Here is a 17,755-nt window from a genome sequence, read left to right on the forward strand (position 1 = left end):
TGTATATATTTACCTGAGGAGTTACTTGTTTTCCCCTCATTTTTTAAAGGCTTCGTCTTTTTTCCCTGTTGGAACGGGTGAGTGTTGAGGAGGAGTTCCACAGGCCCTGACCCCGGCGGGTGCTCCTCCCGCCAGCCGTGGGGCTCTGTGAGCGCCGGCAGGACCGGGCGCTTGGGCTTTTGGGGAGTTTTTCGTGAAAGCGGCAGCCAGAGCTGGAGCTTGCCGGTGGAGTACAGGTAACCGGGGGCCGGGGGAGGCCACCAGGACGGGCAGCTCTTTGCCACAGCCGCCCCCCCAGACGCTCCCGAGGGCTTTCAGCGGGTCAACCGGTGCTCCGCGCCCTTCCCGCCCCTGACAGGACGGACCTCGCCAGGCGAAGGCGACGTGCGCCCAAGGGCCGCCCTGGGCTCACGGCCGCGCTCCCCACGGACCTCCCCCCCGGGGCGCGGCGTCTCGGGGTGAGGCGGGGCCCCGCCGCAGCCCGGCCCCGGCCCGCCTCTTCCTCCCCGGCCTGCGGCGCGGCGGGAAGGGCTAGGGGCCGCTGTGCTATGGAGCCCGTGCTCTTCGCGTGGGTGAGTGGGCACGGCACGGCGCGGCGAGGGAGGCCGGGGGGAGCTGGGGCCTCCTTCTGCTCCGCGGCCGCGAGATGGCGGCGTGGCCCCCTCAAGGGGCGACGGGCGGGACGCGGAGCCCGGCGGCTCGGGGGGGGCCGGGGCCGTGTGCGCTGCCGGCGGCCCTCGCCTCGCTTCCCTGGGGAAGGGCGGCCCAGGGTTCCCCCCCTCCCCGAAAAAATAAAAATGCTGTAGTAAAGTTGTGGTGAGTCGCCCTCATCGCAGTTCATCGGCTCTTTGCCGCTTCGCGCGGAAGCCGGGAAGCTGACGGCTTGTAGCCCCGCGGCTTCCTCCCGCCCAGGGGCGTCCCGCCGCGGCTGAGCTGTGCCTTGGCCTGGGCCCCGCGGGGCCGGGGCGTTGCTCACCTGCTGCCGCCACCCAGGCGTGGGGGGCGGGTGGAAGCGCGTTTCGCTTTAAGTGCGTAGCCTGGGGTGAAATCCTGAGCTCTTCCGAAGGCATAAGACTTTTTTTTTTTTTTTTTTTTTTTTTTTTTTGTGGTTCATCAGAGCCGTGATTTTACCTGATGAGCAAAGAAGGTCCAAGAGCCACCAAGTGGGTATTTCTTTTCCTTGTTAGCTCGTTTTGCTCTGCGGTGGTCATGTTTGGCAATAACCCATCAGCCTTGGAAGGGTAAATGAAGATAGGTATGTTAGCGCAGGGATAGACACGTGTGGCTCTCGGTTCCTCAGGCACCTGCTTTCTTTCTGCACCTTATCTCAGCTTGCCTGGTTTTGAAGACTTGAAAATTCATTGCAAGTTACAGGCTAAAATGAGAGCTTGTGACACGCCTTCTAAAAAGAATTACATCTGTTAAGTAGTAGCGTGCTCTAAAACTGTCTGCCCCTAGTAGTGACTGTGAGACAACAACTTGATCTGCCTGTTGAGCTCAGATCCTGACATCTCATCTACCTGTTAACTATGGGCTGAGGTGAGCAGCCTGCTGCTTTTGTCTAAAATGTTGTTTCTGTAGGTACAAAGTGTTGCTAAATGTGTGTTAAATACACTGGTTGCTGCATCTTGGAGTGGGGGGAGCAAATGGAGAGGAGATAGGCAGGAGGAGCATGGGTGAGGTAGGGCAAGTCTCCCCTGGGGATCACCAGCTGGGAGCAATGTGGGTGTTGAGTGTTGCTGTTACTGCAGTGTGTGGGCCAGGAAAGTTACTGAATCCACCTTTGTGAATGAAGGTTGCAGTCCAAACTGTTGGATGCTTAATAGAGCTTAAATTGGCTAAGAAATTCCCTGACATGTTCCTGTGTTGTCAGTGGTTGCTTTCTATGATCGGTTTAGTGGCTATAGTTTTGTACTTACAAATTTATACTGATTGGTATATTTTAATTTTGACCACTTTAAGTTAAAAGGCTTAGTTAATGAGGAATAAGTGTTTCTGCTTTACTTGTTTAGGTTCCAGAACAAGGTAGCATGTCTTTCCGATCTTGTTTTGGAGGTGAACTGCCAGAAGGCATTGGCATGAATGAGATCTTAGTGATGAATGGGAATCATTAGTGTTAAAATTAAACAGGTGGTAATCATCCTGATAATGAGGCTTTCCTCCTTAGTAACTGTTAGCCTGCAGTTAAAGTTTTATCAAGATATATTCCAGTATGTTTCTTAAAATACTGGGGTTGCAAGGGCAGCCTTCGTGACAGAAAATTTAGGACAGTCCTGGCTGGTAATTCTGGAGGTCCTGTGTGACAGCAGTAAGAATGAAGATTGCCATTTTGGGGGATTTTCAGGAGCAAATACTGGCAGGTTAACCTGTGACATGTCCCCGCTAAGCTTGTTTGCTCTTAGGAGTGGATGTGTATCTTTTTTTTTTGTTAACTGTTTAAAAAAAATGTGTCATTTTTCTGTGTGTATTTGAAGGGTGCAAACAGCTATGGACAGCTTGGTCTTGGTCATAAAGAGGATGTGCTGGTACCTCAGTCACTGAAAGATGTTTCCTGCAAATGTCAAGACATTAAAAGCATTACTGGAGGAGGGGGACATTCTGCAGTTATCACTGGTAAAAACGTTGCACTTGCAAGGAGTGTATGACTTCTAAACACTTTTTTTTTTTTCTGTTTTCCCTGTTGATTTGGTGCTGCCACCTATTTGCGGCTTCTGTTTCTGAGCAAGTACAATTCTTAGTTGCAAAACAGGTTCCTCCCGTGCTAATTAACTCATTTTTTTGGGGAAATTGGGGAAATTCCTGTTTTGCTTATCTTGTGTGGTTACTTTATGGCTATGTGAGGACTGTTTCTTAACTTGTTTCATATAACAGCTTTTCATACAAAGCAGTCAATTTTTCTGTATCGAGGATGGGGGTGGGTGGGAGGGAGGAGTCAAACTGGAGGTTATTCAATCTTGAGAAGTTTTAAGGTAAGGAGCAGAAGATAGCACCTGGTCTTTGAAAGGTTCTGCTGTATGCCACGGCTAATTATGGGAAAGAAGGAATACAGACAGATGTGAATGTGATAAAAAAATTTCATCATGCATCTTAGTGAGAGGTGCCTGTCTTACTGTATGGATTGTCTCCCTTGACAAACGCAACTCTCCATAACTGTACTTATTCAGAGAAGTTTCTGATGCATCAGAAATAACTGTTTATCTTTCTTTTTAGCTTGATTGCAGTGCCTAAAATGACACAAAATCACTGTCCTTATTTGTCACAGGATCTCATGGGTGTACACTTGTCTTTTTAGTCTGAGAAATGAAACATGAGTTTTTTGTTTTGTTTTTCCTTCCAGGTGCGGGAGAACTCTTTGTATGTGGCCATAACAAAGATGGGCAGTTGGGATTGAATCATACAGAGGATGTACTGCGTTTTACTTTGTGCACTGTCCTGTCTGGCTTTTGTGTAAAACAAGTTGCCTGTGGCTGGGATTTTACAATCATATTAGTAGGTAATTCTATCTCTCTTAAGAGCTGAAGAAATATCTTGATGTAGAGAACACGCTGAAAGTTTCACATTGCTATTGCTTGTGTGATGCACCGGCACTCACAGGTTTTAAGCTACTTGCCTTGAAAACTAAATTGCTCCATGTTCCTTGTATCCCAGTGAACTTCAGACCTTCACTGAACATGGTGTGTAAGACCAGAAGCCTATGGTCTCAGGGGCTTTGGAATGGGATGTGTTAGGTCCTTTTTTGAGCTACTCATCTGTGATATTTTGCTTGTTAGAATGTTACAGTGCTTTGCTTTTGCTCATGGATTTACTGATTGGGCTCTAACTTCATTTTGCAGGATCTGGCCTAGTTCTATCCTGTGGGTCTAACTCTTTTGGACAATTAGGAGTTCCTCAGATTTCAGGTCCGTGCTTGATTCCACAAAAGATTGAGGTAAAGATTTAAAAGGAATTGTGTTTTAGAGCTCTGTACTTTATATTGCTTCCAACAACTTACAAAGGTTGTCTGACCTCAGTGGGCTTTAAGCCAGACTCTTCTATAGACCCTGTTACAGTAAACAAAGTAAAGGACCAAAGATGGTCATTGACCCAGACATGAGAAGCTAAGGCTGCTTTTCGTGTTGTATGAAGTTGCCCACTTCTCACAGAAAGTCGTCTATTTCACTAGGTATTATAACATTTCGTAATGTATTTCGATAACATCTGGAGAATGAGTCTGATGCTCATATGATACAAAGTGATACTAAAGGTAGCGAAACGGCAAATTTACTCCAACTGAAGCTTTGCCTCAAGTTTGTAAGATACTAGATGTGTTTTGCTATGTGAAGAGTATGTGCCTTCACTATACCTTGTTGGAGGTTTGTGCTTAATAGTTCAAAGCAAAACAAACCAAACCAACAATAATCCACCCCTGAAAAAAAAAGCTGCATGATGGAGTTCAACAAAGTTAGCTATGACAATTCTTTTCATCTATTGCTCTTGTGCTTTTTGTGCAGCAGGTCTGTTTTTTAGGTATGTTGCTTTTTTGAGCGTATTTATAACTGTCAGAGTTTCTTCCCCTGAAATGAGGACTATAGTATTATTTCTTGGCTGTAAAAACAATTAGATAAAAGTAAGTTTGGTCACCCCTGAAATAATAGTAGTTTGAGAAAGTATGTAGCTGTAGGAAAACTAGACCTGAGGGAATAAACTTTTATTTTATCACTTTTGAGATTAAAGTGATTTTTACTTTTGCATGTAAAGGAACTGACAAGTACACTGACTTGCTTCTTATCTAACCTTCAGTATTTACCAAACAATATGAGCTTCCAAGGAAACAGGATGGAAAAGTTAGATGGTAATTTCTCTGTTGTTCAGTACCTTCAGTTGTAAATGCTGAAGGCTGGACTCTGACTCATGTTGTTCCTGTAAGTCATGTGGAAGTCTATGGTGATATTTGCAGGTGAGGTGCTGCTGAGTGTTGGTGGGGAGCTCAGAATAGCTCCAGATTAATTGCTTTAAAATGTTTTGACAGGTAGGTACTGAGACTTTTGTAACATCACAAAAGTTTCCTGTTGATTATAAGCCTAACAGTTTAAATAAACTTCTCACAGGAATTCTAATTAATCCCTAATTTACACTGTAGTTTCTTATTTGGAGAACACTAATGAAACTCTTCCATCCACATGACCTGTCATGTCTAATGAAAGCAATAACTTCAGAGCAGGAAGGATTCTCAGACAAGAAATTTAGCCTCATGGCTTATGCCAGATACTCCTTTGTTGCTTTTTTAATGTAGGAGAATAAGGACAGCTGATTCCCTAGGTAACCCCTAGTGAACAGGGATTAACTCACCTGATGTTTCTGTATCCTTGGTGTTTCCTGGGAGCATCATTCCAGTATGGTGCCTTCAAAATGGTAGCATTGACAGTGCTAATCTGAATCTGTCACCTCCCTGACCATGTAGACCATTCATTCATCTGGAATATTTTCTCTTTTGGTTTGTATCCCTGTTAAATGCTTGGGCTTGATGCCATCTATTTTAAATAGTGTTACATCTGTAAGAAGAATAATAAATTTGCAGAGTACTCAGAAGTGGAAAAGTGCCAGAATTGAAGTACCTTGTGCAAACTTGTCTTGGTTTAACCCCAGCCAGCAACTAAGCACCACGCAGCCGCTCACTCACTCCCCCCCGCCACCCAGTGGGAATAGGGAGAAAATCGGTGAAAGAAGTAAAACTTGTGGGTTGGGATAAGAATGGTTTAATAGAACAGAAAAGAAGAAACTACTAATGATGACACTAATTAAATGACAACAGGAATAATAAAAGGATTGGAATGTACAAATGATGTGCAGTGCAATTGCTCACCACCTGCCGATCGACACCCAGCTAGTCCCCGAGCGGCGATCCCCTGCCCCTACTCCCCCCAGTTTATATACTGGATGTGACGTCACACGGTATGGAATACCCCGTTGGCCAGTTTGGGTCAGCTGCCCTGGCTGTGTCCTGTGCCAACTTCTTGTGCCCCTCCAGCATTCTCACTGGCTGGACATGAGAAGCTGAAAAATCCTTGACATTAGACTAAACACTACGTAGCAACAACTGCAAACATCAGTGTTATCAACATTCTTCTCATACTGAACTCAAAACATAGCACCGTACCAGCTGCTAGGAATACAATTAACTCTATCCCAGCTGAAACCAGGACAAAATTTAACTCACTAATTTTATGCACACATGACTTGGTGATATAGTTGTCTTTGGATGATCATATTGGGCAACCTTCAGTGGTATAGGTGGTACTATCAGTAGTATTGTTTGTGACTGCAGAACTTGGTAAGACTGAACAGCTTGATGGAAATTGTTACTGCTTGTCGCTGGTATTTGCTGTGGAGGTTTTGGTGTAATTCTTGAGGAACACCGAGTTAAAATTAAGAAATAAACATATTTGTATCGCCAAGGTTCCTTCTTTCATGTGAAGATTTTGATTGTGGCTTTTTATTTATTGCCACAAAGCTGTACATCCAGTTGCTTTGCTTGATTTTTTTTTTTTTTTTTTTTTTGAAGATGTTTCCACTAATTTTTCTTGGCCAAAATTTTCTTCCTTTATGATACAAAATGTTGGTATGCATTGTGACATGCAGGCTGGAATTGTGAGAACTATTTTCATAGTGTTCTACTTCTGTCTGTTTGGTGTATTTTGCTTTCAGAGGCACTAAACGCAAAAAGCAACTAAAATATATTTTTCTTTTATTTGAGTAGTCTCTCAAAGAGAAGGTGGTCGATGTTGCTGCAGGACTGAGACATGCCCTTGCTGCTACAGGTAAATATGTCATAATTTTAATATCATTTCAGTAACAAATGAAATGGAGTTTTAAGAGCTTGGAGGGGGAGAGAGGGGGAAAGAAGATGAAATTTATTTTAGCTTCTGTTTATTTTAAATATCACAGGGAAAATACTCCTGTAACTCTTATACTAAGATTTTGGTAAAAATTAACATGAATAATAACTATGCTAGAAACATCTTGCTGGAAACTGGTGGTGAAGAACTGTTCTCCAAGAACTCAGAGTGACCTTATTAACAAGTTAATTTTCTGATGGGTGGAAAACTTACTGACTTCTTTTCTCCTATTCTGAAACAAAACATAAACGTAGACTTTTTGTGGAAAAAATATTTCTGGTCAATCAAAATATCTTCTTAGTATTTTGAATTTGTTATAATATGCAAAGTAACGGATTTAGGTTTGTATAAGATGTTTCAAAATGGAACTGCACATGACATGTGGCTTTTTTAATGATGTAATTGAAATTGACACCTGGAAAAATCACAAGAATGAAATGTTTCTTTTATTGAGGGAGGAGGGAAAGGATATAATTGGAGTTGATTTCACTCACACACCTTCAAAAACCTGGTCCTATGACTCTTTTCTCCCACTGTCTGCTGTGCGTATACTTGGGAGAGTCATAATGTCTAAATATTTCTCCTGCTGCTCTTAGAGACTTTGAGTTTGTTCATGGACTAACTGTAAACCTTCCAAGTGGCATGGTTGTATTAAAATTGAGGAACAACAACTATATGTGCTCTTTTATTTGCTTTAGTTTTGCATGAACTTTAGTATGGATTCCAGGTGGTGGAGTCTAGCTGAAGATGCAAAGGAGATGCTTGGAAGAAGAGTGGGATCTCTGGTGCTTGTAAGAATACTGGGAATTAAACTTCCCTGAGCTCTGCATTCGGTGAACATCTTGTTTCAGAGCTAGGTCAAGTCTTTGAAAGCTCCTGAGGAGAAGACAAGTGACTTCACTCCCTCAGTGTGCGCTGGACTGCACAAACAAATTAGCATGAAGAGAAGGAAAGGGCAGAGAAAGTGCAATGAACTTATAGTAATAAGTAAATTGTATCCCTTCTGGAGGTGCTACAGCTATGGGACTTCTGTTACTAAGTCCTCAATAATGTCCTAATGTAGGCCTCAGAGCTGATACAGGTTGCTTAGTATCTTCTTAGTTTTCTTACCTGTATAATTAGACTACAACTGTTTGTTGCTTGATGACTTCACCAGGGTTATCCATATGTTTCTGGCATAAAGATCTTTTAAAGTGTAATTTGAATCAATGAAAATGAAGTGAATGTACCTTTAAAACTAATTAATGAGTTAAGTGATTTTGTTGTTGGTTGATGTGTGTTAATCTCTTCTATTTGCGTTTACTCTGGAAAGAGAGTGGTTTGGTGCTTCAGTGGGGAACTGGCATGGCGTCTTGGGCAAAGCGTGCAAACCAAGGAAAAACCCTTCCCCTGTTCCTGACAGCAAAAGAACCCTGTGAAATAACAGGTAATCCAGGAATCTGATTCCTTTGTAAAGGTGGATAGAGCAGAAATATAATTTGGAGTGATATGTAGCATCCTTTTATTATAAAGCCACTTGGTATTATAAACATGTAGTGCAGTATCTGAAGGATAGAATGAGCGTACAAGTTCATAATCTATGGGAGAAAAGGATAGTCTTGCAATGTCTATGGCCCAAAAGCAGAGGGTTTTACAAAATTTATCATCATCCTGTTACGCTTGTATGCATGTTTATACATAAAATTATACCTGCTGTACAAATTTTATGAGACTAATTTTTCTCTAGGCCTGGAAGAAGTAAAGGTGAAGACAGTTGCTGCAAGCTCCTATCATTCGGTGTCACTCACAGGTAGGCCTTAGGTACAAAAGTGAAATTCCTTGTCTCAGCCTATAAAGGTTTTTGTGCTTTGGAAACATTTGCCAATTTTTGGTTAGACTGGTAAAATTTGATCTGGCCTGGTTGGTGCTGGTTAATTGTTTTGTAATAGTTTTAGATTCTGAGAACTTTCTTTTTTTTAAGAGCTGCATTCAGGTTTTGAATTTTCTGAATTACGTGTGTTTTTTCTTGGGGTCAGGTGTGACTTAGTCATTATGAGTAAGTAAGGGTCTGGGCTTTTTAATGGTTAGACGCTCTGAAAGGATTTGTGGAAGCACATGGTTGGGTAAGTCTCTGGGGCTGCAGGATGATGCCCCATTGGGTAACTCTGGATGGTTGAGTGCTGGAACCAGTGGCTATCCTGCTTCTGCTATGTGAGCTAATGCCTCTGCATGGGGCTGTGCTGTGCAGGGATGTGCGATGGTCTGGAGTTATCTTAGGTGGCTCTGATATAACAGTGTGCAGATCTGTGTGAGGTAACGTAAGAGCACAAGGCTCATTTAAAGCAGTAGGAAGTTGCTTTAATCACTTAGGCACTTCCGTAATGTCTGCCATTTGTTCTTTGATGTTCAGGCAGTGCTCCCATGCTGGAGTATTAAGTATCCAGTAATGAAAGTCTAATAAAGTTGTGTTTTTTTTGTTTTTTTTTTTTTTTTTTCTTGGCAGACTGGGAGAAGGGGAAACAGAATAGCTCTTCATGCTGTAATCTTACAGTTTTGAACTGTGGAAAATATATTGAACCTTACGAAGACAAGTCTTTGCCAAACTTTATAGGAACAAGTTCTTAGCAAATATGCAGCCATCTGGTACCTCTGTCATCATTAAGGGAGCACTGGAGTATTTACTTATGCAGATCTACAGAGATTTAGTTGTATGGGGGGATGCTCCAAGATATAAATTATATTGAATTCTGAGATGCAAAGTTTATATGTGATTAGTGAAGAAGAACTGTAAGGACAAATAGAACCTATGTTAGCTAATTAGCACTCTGTATTTAGGGTGTGAACAGATTATTCTTTCATGCTTTTGCTTTTTATTTAAGAGAGCAGTCTACTTGGCAGCAGGGGGACCAAGATTAACAAAATAAGTGCCAAAGACTTTAATAATGTGATGCTATTGCTGTCCTTCATCCTGCAAGATACTCGTTATTGCTTAAAATATACTTTTTATTTTAAAGGTACTTGATATAGTAAAGATACTACTGCAGGGTGTAGTATTTAAATGGAGATTTTCTTCTAGGAATCTGTCACACTGTGATGCAATTTTCTTTGGCTCTCTTTCATGAGCCACCTGCTGGTAGGATACCAAACACCTGCAATCAGGCAGGTTTTTGACACAGCTGTTGAAGTGGGTTGTTGAGAATATGAATGGCAGTTCCTTTAAAAAAATGATGGTAGTCTACCTGTATCCAAACTGGCCTGAACCCTCCAATGATGGGAATATGTTGCTAAGTCTTAGTATTTAAGTTTTTGTTAAAGCCTACTCAAGAAATGAGATGAGGGTTGAGCATATGACATTTCCCAGGATAAAGCAAATGCACCTCCTGGAGAAGAAAAGGAGGTGACAGAGGCAGTGCATTTAGTTGTGGAAACATGAATGACCATAATGTTTTTCTTTGTTGAAACAAGCTGTTTCCGTGACCCCTTTTTTCTTTCCAGAAGGTGTATGTACTTCACTCTGGGAAAGAATGTATCAATTTTAGTGGAGAATTCGAATAAAACAATTGCTTGATTTGTTTCTCCTTTTCATTTCAGTTGTGTTGTTTTAATGAGGAACATGGGAAGTCCTGCAGATGACTGTCAATAATGTGTAACTTAACAAGTACTGGGTTCCCCCAGCCCTTTGCTCTTGTTTTTCAACAGCAGTAGTATAGTGGAATTCTCCCCGCTCATTCCTTCTGTTACTGTTACCAAACTGTGATCACTAAATATGTTGTAGCCTAAGTCCTACTTTTTCTTTTATTCCCTCTGAAAGATTTACTCCTGTCATGCTGCTTTTAAAGAGTTCAGTGCTGACCTGAGACTTCAGAAGCTTTGAGTGTTGTGGACGTGTGCTCTGACAATTCCATGTTGGAAATGATATGGCTTCCAGTCTTTCTGGGCCCATGATCATGTACTTCATGTGTGCAAGATTTATTTCTTATGCTTGCAGCTTGTACAGGGTGGCAAAGGACTTAGGGAGGCCTGATGCAGCTCATGTTCTGTTAAGTGTTTCTTGTGGGTTGTTTGTTTGTTTGTTTTTTGACACGGAGGCCTAGCACCTGGGCGGAATGATTTTGTGCTGAAAAGATGAAACTAATGATGTGTAATACTTGTAGAAGGACTCATCTCCACAGTCATCTTGTTACTGTCGATTGGTCGTTAGGCTGTGAGCAACTCCAGCTTGCACCAGTGAAACATATGAAGCAATGTGGATGTTTCTGTAAAGATAATTATCCCTGTGGGTGTAATCCTGGAGTGTGCACTTGCACAAATGTCTATTCTGGAAAAGGGGTGGGGAAGACCAGTGATTATTTATAGAGGACTCTCACTAGTTGTCTAGCATTGTTTTGAGGCATGATTTTAATTTTGCCTTGTGGTGGGTGGTACCTGCTGTAGCTGTATGTTCACAGCTATGTGTCCAATTACTTTAGGAAATGACTGTGCAAGGTGAGACAAGGAGCATTAGACTGTCTCTGCTTTGGGGGATTTACTGAATTTGCTTAAGCTGAAGAAGGCAGGAGCAGAGAGCTAGGAGTCTGTAGCTCTTGTAGAGAGGCTGTAATGCAGAGCAGGAGCAGCCAGCCAGGCTTTGAAGAGTCCCAGGTACTGGAGAGGAGTTAAATTATTTGCTGCAAATCAGAAAGTTATTTACTGGACTAAATCAAAGCTTTGGGGTGGAGGTAAAAGCTCGCCTGTAAGAACAGAGTGGACTGAGTGGGACTGCTCAGTGAGTGTCCCCAAGATGCTTTGATTTTTTTTTTTTTTTCTCGGAGAAGTTGACTACTGCGGTTAGTTTTCTAATAAAAACTAGCCTTTGCTATAAACATCTTTGTCATCTTTGAGAGGCTCACAGTAGAAATGAGGTCTAGGCAGTTTGACCTTAAAGCTCTGGTTGTTTCAGGGAGTCATGTAGCCCTCAAAAACTAGGCTGTGTTGTTAAGGCCCTTGCAAATATTTGTGATATCCTAGTTACACTGTGCGCACATGTGGTAAAGAATGGTAGGAAAAAGCATACAGTGAACACACAAATTGAATGAAATGTTGTTCTTTCCTCAGCATCACTGAGCTGAGACAGAGCCTGTATCTGGTGGTGTTCTATGTATATCACTTTTCAACAAATGTTACTTCTCTGTCTATTGTAGATGAAGGACACCTGTATGTCTGGGGTAGCAACAAACATGGGCAGCTAGTGAGCAAAGAGATCTTTCTTGCGGAGCCCAAGAAGATTGAGACTGAGTTTTTCTTCCATGAAAAGATTGGAGCAGTTTGGAGTGGCTGGACCCACTTGGTGGCACAAACAGGTAGGATGTCTAAAAAACAGTAACTTATGGCACCAAAACAGTAAATTGTCTTTATTGCATGCAAACAGTGTTCTTTCTCACTGATACTGGTTGGATGCAGAATTTTGCAGTTTCACCTGAGCAGCTGTTGTCTCCTGAAAATGATGAGGACAGATGTCGTGGTTTAACCCCAGCCAGCAACTAAGCACCACGCAGCCGCTCACTCACTCCCCCCCCACCCAGTGGGATGGGGGAGAAAATCGGGAAAAAGAAGCAAAACCCACGGGTTGAGATAAGAACAGTTTAATAAGGACAGAAAAGAAGAAACTAATAATGATAATGATAACACTAATAAAATGAAAACAGTAATAATGAAAGGATTGGAATGTACAAATGATGCGCAGTGCAATTGCTCACCACCCGCCAACCGGCACCCAGCTAGTCCCCCAGCGGCGATTCCCCCGCCCCCACTTCCCAGTTTATATACTGGATGTGACGTCCCATGGTATGGAATACCCCGTTGGGCACTTTGGGTCAGCTGTCCTGGCTGTGTCCTGTGCCAACTTCTTGTGCCCCTCCAGCCTTCTTGCTGGCTGGGCATGAGAAGCTGAAAAATCCTTGACTTTAGTCTAAACACACTACTTAGCAACAACTGAAAACATCAGTGTTATCAACATTCTTCTCATACTGAACTTAAAACATAGCACTGTACCAGCTGCTTGGAAGACAGTTAACTCTATCCCAGCTGAAACTAGGACAACAGACATCCTTTGGCTTCTGTCCCTGAAGTAGTATTGTGCTTATGGATCGGAGGGCGTAGCATTTTCATAAATGCAGTAGCATCTGCATGTACACACTGGAGGGATGCAGCCCCTCTGCATCATCAGGTTGGTGGTATACCAGAATACATACGAGCTTCTAAAGATCATTCTACTGGGTGAGTTATGACATCTTCTTTGGAGAGAAAAGAAGGTGGAAAACTTACTTGAGAAAATAGAGATGCAGGAAAATACGGCTGCAGCTTCCAAGATATATGACTATATTTGGCAGGAAGATATGGGCAAAACTCTCATTCAGGGCACAGGAATTAGGCAGAGGGGAAGATAATCCTAGCAAGTGTCTGTCTGAAAGGTGTGGGGGATAGATATGTACCATTCCCAGGTTACCTGAGTGTTAGCTGAGGATCTTAAGAACAGGCATAGCCAAGAAACCTCTGGTTCTGCCATCCCATCTGAGAAGACATGGTCTCATTGCAGTAAGTGAAATAAATTACATGGCTTTGCACAACTGTTCTAACCTTCCTGTACTTTGAGTGAGCCTAGCTTTTTGTGCTGCTCTTCTTTAGTAAAGTGTTTTAAGGACAAATAAAATCATGTGTTCAGAAGAAAGTCAATAAATTAAAATAAGCTGGCTTGTATGTGTGTGTGTGTTTGTGGTCAAACCCAGAAAATGTTTAGAAAAGACAGGTAAAAAGAGGCATCATTAAAATTGAAGAGCATCCCCTGAAGATGAAATGGAAGAAGATTTAATGTTGAAGCTGTACCTTCCTGGGAACCTTTCCAGTGAGGACAGTGTGAAAGCTTGCCACATGCAGAGGGCTGTAAGGTTAGATTCTTTCCTAGGAAGAGATAAGAGGAAGGTTATGCAGTAATGACACTCATGCGTTAAAGGATGGTTGATCTGATGAAGGTCATCTGAATGCATTTGTATTGTTGCTCTGTTGTGAAACACAAAAGCAGGAGAGGAAGGTAGACGAGATAGGTAAGACAGACATCTGAAACTGTTTTGTGGTGTTCATGTGTGAACAGTCTGTGCTATCTGCTTCTGTTGCACAGTGTGGTGTGATAGTTAAGACTAACAGGAGGATGAAAGTCTTCCAAAGAACAAACAGAACAGCCAGAGTTATATTGGCAGCGGTAGCATACATGCATTTCTGCTTTTGCCTTGTATAAACTGCCTGGTGAGGAAATGAAGAGCAGGTGAAAGCGTTTTTCCGAGAGTCACATTGGGGATGGAAGAGCCTATTGGTCTGTCAGGATACAACCTGTTTGTTAGGAAAACTGCAGAAGGGACCACAGATCTGTTACTGTTATTTACTGGGTTCTGTAATTATGGGGACTGGTTCAAGGAGTGCTTGGCCTTCAGCATGGGTAGTTTTATTTAAATGGAGTTCTTAGATGCCCAAAGGTCAGCATGTGCTGAAATGTTCTATTACATTGGTGCTGTAAATCCTGAAACAGTTATGCAGTCATGTCCCTTGCTCTGTGGGAAAAGTGTCTGTTTTAATTACCGTATACTGTGAACTCTTGGTGCTAGAATTTGGAGGGATGCGATGCATGACTAGAAAAACAAATTGGTTAAGTGTTTTGTTTCATAGCATTCATTGTTTGACATCGAAGTACATGAGAGAAATGTCATGTAGAAAAACTGCATTACTCTAGCTGCACTCTTAGCTATTTAAAAGAAACGTTTGAACTCTGATTTTTAGAGGATGCTATACTGAAAATTTCAGAGCTGTAATCAATGCTACGTGCTGCTTGGAAACTTTTCAGGTGGAGTAAAGGAATTTATCTCAAAATGTGTAATTATTGAATAAAGTGCTTAGTGTCATTTTCACTGGAACAGAAATGGTGGAAAAAAAGACATTAGTCAGGATAACCTAATTTTTAAAAAGAGATTCTTGACAACATGGTTTGCCTTGTTTCACTATTTCTTCATAATGCATACCCACTAAGTAAAACTTCTCCAAAGTTTTAGTAACTTTAAAGTTTCTCTTAATTGATACTTATCCATGGCCATTACAGAAATGAAGTGACTGTTTTCGTAGGTGATATTTAAGAAGAAGAAAAAAAAGTGTGCAGAGCGACTAGCAGAGATTTTTCATGAGTGTTTGAAAGTAATTTAAGTAAAAATAGGCTGACTTTACAACTGCATTAGAAAACTGGCCAAGCGATGCAGTGGCATAAGTTATTGCTGAAACTGAAGTTTATGTATTTAGATTTTAAATCTCTTTGAAAGTCAATGGACCTGAACCTAAGTCATCCAGAATAAGATTTTGAATGGCCTTTGGCAGCCTCTAGATGCCAATCAGAATCTCATGGGATTTTCAAGCGTTGCTCAACTAGTAGGCATAGTGTTAGATAAGCACTTAGCTGTTTCTGAAAAATCACTCCCTGCCTGTGATTAAACTTGCAACTAAGTAACTGAAAAATGCAGCCCACTTGAAAACTTTTCCCTGCATGCAGTTCTTCCTCCGTTATTTTTACCTCCTTCTGGCAAAGGAGGAAATGCTGCTTCAGTTTCCTGGGGCTGAAGTCACATAAACCAGCTGTCTCCAAACTTTATTGATTGTGCACCCCTATCAGTAAAATTTTTTTGAGAATGCACCCCCAATATATTTATACTTATTTATTTATAAATTATAGACATGTACTACTGTAGTGTTATGCAAGCTCTAAAACATGCACAATAGAAACTTTAAAAAGGAGATAAATATGAAATAAACACTACTTAAAATATTATTTTATTAACTAAATTAAAACCATTATTAATTTATTAATAAATTAAAATGTTAATTAATTTATTTATTATTTTCTTCCTGCCCTCCAGTGGATTGTCTTGTGCATCCCCTGGGCTGCATGCACTCCACTTTGGAGACCACCGATATAAACAATTCCTGCTCACTTTACTCTGGAGATTTTGACAATTAGTGGAAAGGAAGCAAAATAGAGTGATTTTTGGACACAGGAAAATGCAAGGAAGGGATATTGTAGGATGATGCTTCTCTCTGTTCATTGTGGAAGGTAGGAACATACTTTGGAAAGACATTGCAGTGTATAGGGATTTTGCTCCATGAAAGAATAGGTAAGTTTTTTCTAATTAATAGTCCAACCATGATGCAAAATTTAATAGTTCAACATTTATGGTACTCTATCTGAAATCATGTTGTGTTTTCCACAGAAGGTAGTGGAATTTTAAGAGGCCATTACAAATAGAGTTATGTTTGTGGTTTTTTTTTTCCCAGAACATTAATCCTGGTCAGAGTAGTAATAATAAAACATTCGTAATTGCAGCTGTCTTGACAGTAAATTAAAACTTTTCTCATTGGATAGACATAGGAACAAACTGGGTGGATAAAAGCTGGACACTCTGTTCATGCAGAAATTCACAAATTCTGCTGTTTCAAAATGACATTTTGATCTTTATTTGCCAGATGAGCAGTGCTTGACTGCAGAACTAATGGAACAGTGAAAAGTAAATGAGACAGTGATGTTGTTAAAAGCAACCATCTGGAGGAATAGTGGGCAGTTTCAAGGATGCAGGGGTTTGACACTTTAAAAGTGAGTCCAAGCAAGTTACCAACTTGGTTATCAGAAAAGAAGGAACACGGCATAAATATTTGCTTCTTCTGTATTAAGCTTTCCCTCTTATATAAACTGGCCTGTTTTAAGAGACTCACTTAGTTTTTCCTTCATGCTGTTGGCAGAATTTTGCATTGTAACGTAAAGCAAAACACACAACTTTTTTTTCCATTTCTTCCCCACTCTGTCCTTAAAAGGGATTTTAATTGCACCTGAAATCACTGTAATACCCACACTTCTTTCATATGTTATATTCTACCTCATTCAGCGACTGTTTTGAAAGTCCTGTTTCCTGTCATTTCTCTTAAGAGTTTGGTCAACTCTCTTTTCATTTGCTGTTTCTGTCATAAAGCAGTTCAGATTCAAGAAGTTAATTCCTGAGAAATTAATTGCTTGACTTAAAGACGTTAAGCAATGTTTTCATAGGATGTTGTGTTTTTCATTCTTATCCTTAAATGATCCTTGTCAGCTCCAATTCTTTCTTCTTTTTAATCATAGAGGTTTCTTTTGGACTTTTTCCATTGTATACAATCTTTCTGTAAAATCACTCACAAAATCCTTCAAGACAGACAACTCTTTCTGCCTTGGTTACTGATTTCTACAGAGGAGAGAAACACAATTAGGCTTTGTGGCACCACTAGTACTCTTTCAAAATAAGTTATTTTATTCTGCTACTAGTGATGGTCCTAGTCGATGATGGTTGGTCCAAAAAGATTAAGGTTGAGAGACCCTGGTTGCTTTTTGATCAGGTCTCTGATGGTAGGATATGAACTTGTTAGTGTCTTTGGTTTAGTTGTTATTTTCTGCGTGAATGCTTGTATCGAGTGACTTTCAGGCATGCTTTTCAATTATGACAGGGCAGTACTGTTATTGCTCTATGTGAAGGACAGACCAGATGCATTCTTCTGGCCTTGGACTCCAAGTGCAAGTATTATGCTCTTCAGGCAACTGCTCTGTAAAATGGTTTGCTTCCTTTCCAGCATGCTGCTTAATGGCACAAGGAGCACCACTGCAGTATAGGTGATGATATTTTTGAATAATAACGAGCAGCTGTCTTGCATCGCTCTGCTTAACAATGTCAACTTTAATTCATGGTCTTTCTCAAGTTGATACAAACCCTTTGAGGGCAATTGCTGAAAGAGAAGTTATTGCTTGGATCATTTAAAAGAGAGCTAAGTTGTGGCCTATAATGCTGAAGATGTAGATGAGTCTACTTTGGGAA

General features: G+C 41.2%; 1 protein-coding gene across 17 annotated transcripts in view; it reads left to right on the forward strand.

Annotated features, from left to right (window-relative positions):
* Positions 1-27: 27 nt before the first annotated feature.
* SERGEF (secretion regulating guanine nucleotide exchange factor) overlaps positions 28-17,755 on the forward strand; it is a 168,843-nt gene continuing 151,115 nt past the window's right edge. For 16 of the 17 annotated variants that reach the window (XR_003926987.1, XR_003926988.2, XR_003926986.2 and 13 more), the window contains exons 1-8: positions 28-572; positions 2,475-2,613; positions 3,338-3,493; positions 3,834-3,928; positions 6,737-6,797; positions 8,188-8,301; positions 8,602-8,664; positions 12,035-12,193. Coding sequence is in view for 14 of the 17 variants with exons in the window: in XM_030039613.1 (XP_029895473.1) it covers positions 549-572; positions 2,475-2,613; positions 3,338-3,493; positions 3,834-3,928; positions 6,737-6,797; positions 8,188-8,301; positions 8,602-8,664; positions 12,035-12,193 (811 nt within the window). In the remaining 3 variants the exon portion in view is untranslated. The remainder of the gene's footprint in view (positions 573-2,474; positions 2,614-3,337; positions 3,494-3,833; positions 3,929-6,736; positions 6,798-8,187; positions 8,302-8,601; positions 8,665-12,034; positions 12,194-17,755) is intronic. The other variant, XM_030039614.1, reaches the window with a different exon arrangement.

Source organism: Aquila chrysaetos, chromosome 16, assembly GCF_900496995.4.
Source record: "Aquila chrysaetos chrysaetos chromosome 16, bAquChr1.4, whole genome shotgun sequence".
NCBI classification, from domain to species: Eukaryota; Metazoa; Chordata; class Aves; order Accipitriformes; family Accipitridae; genus Aquila; species Aquila chrysaetos.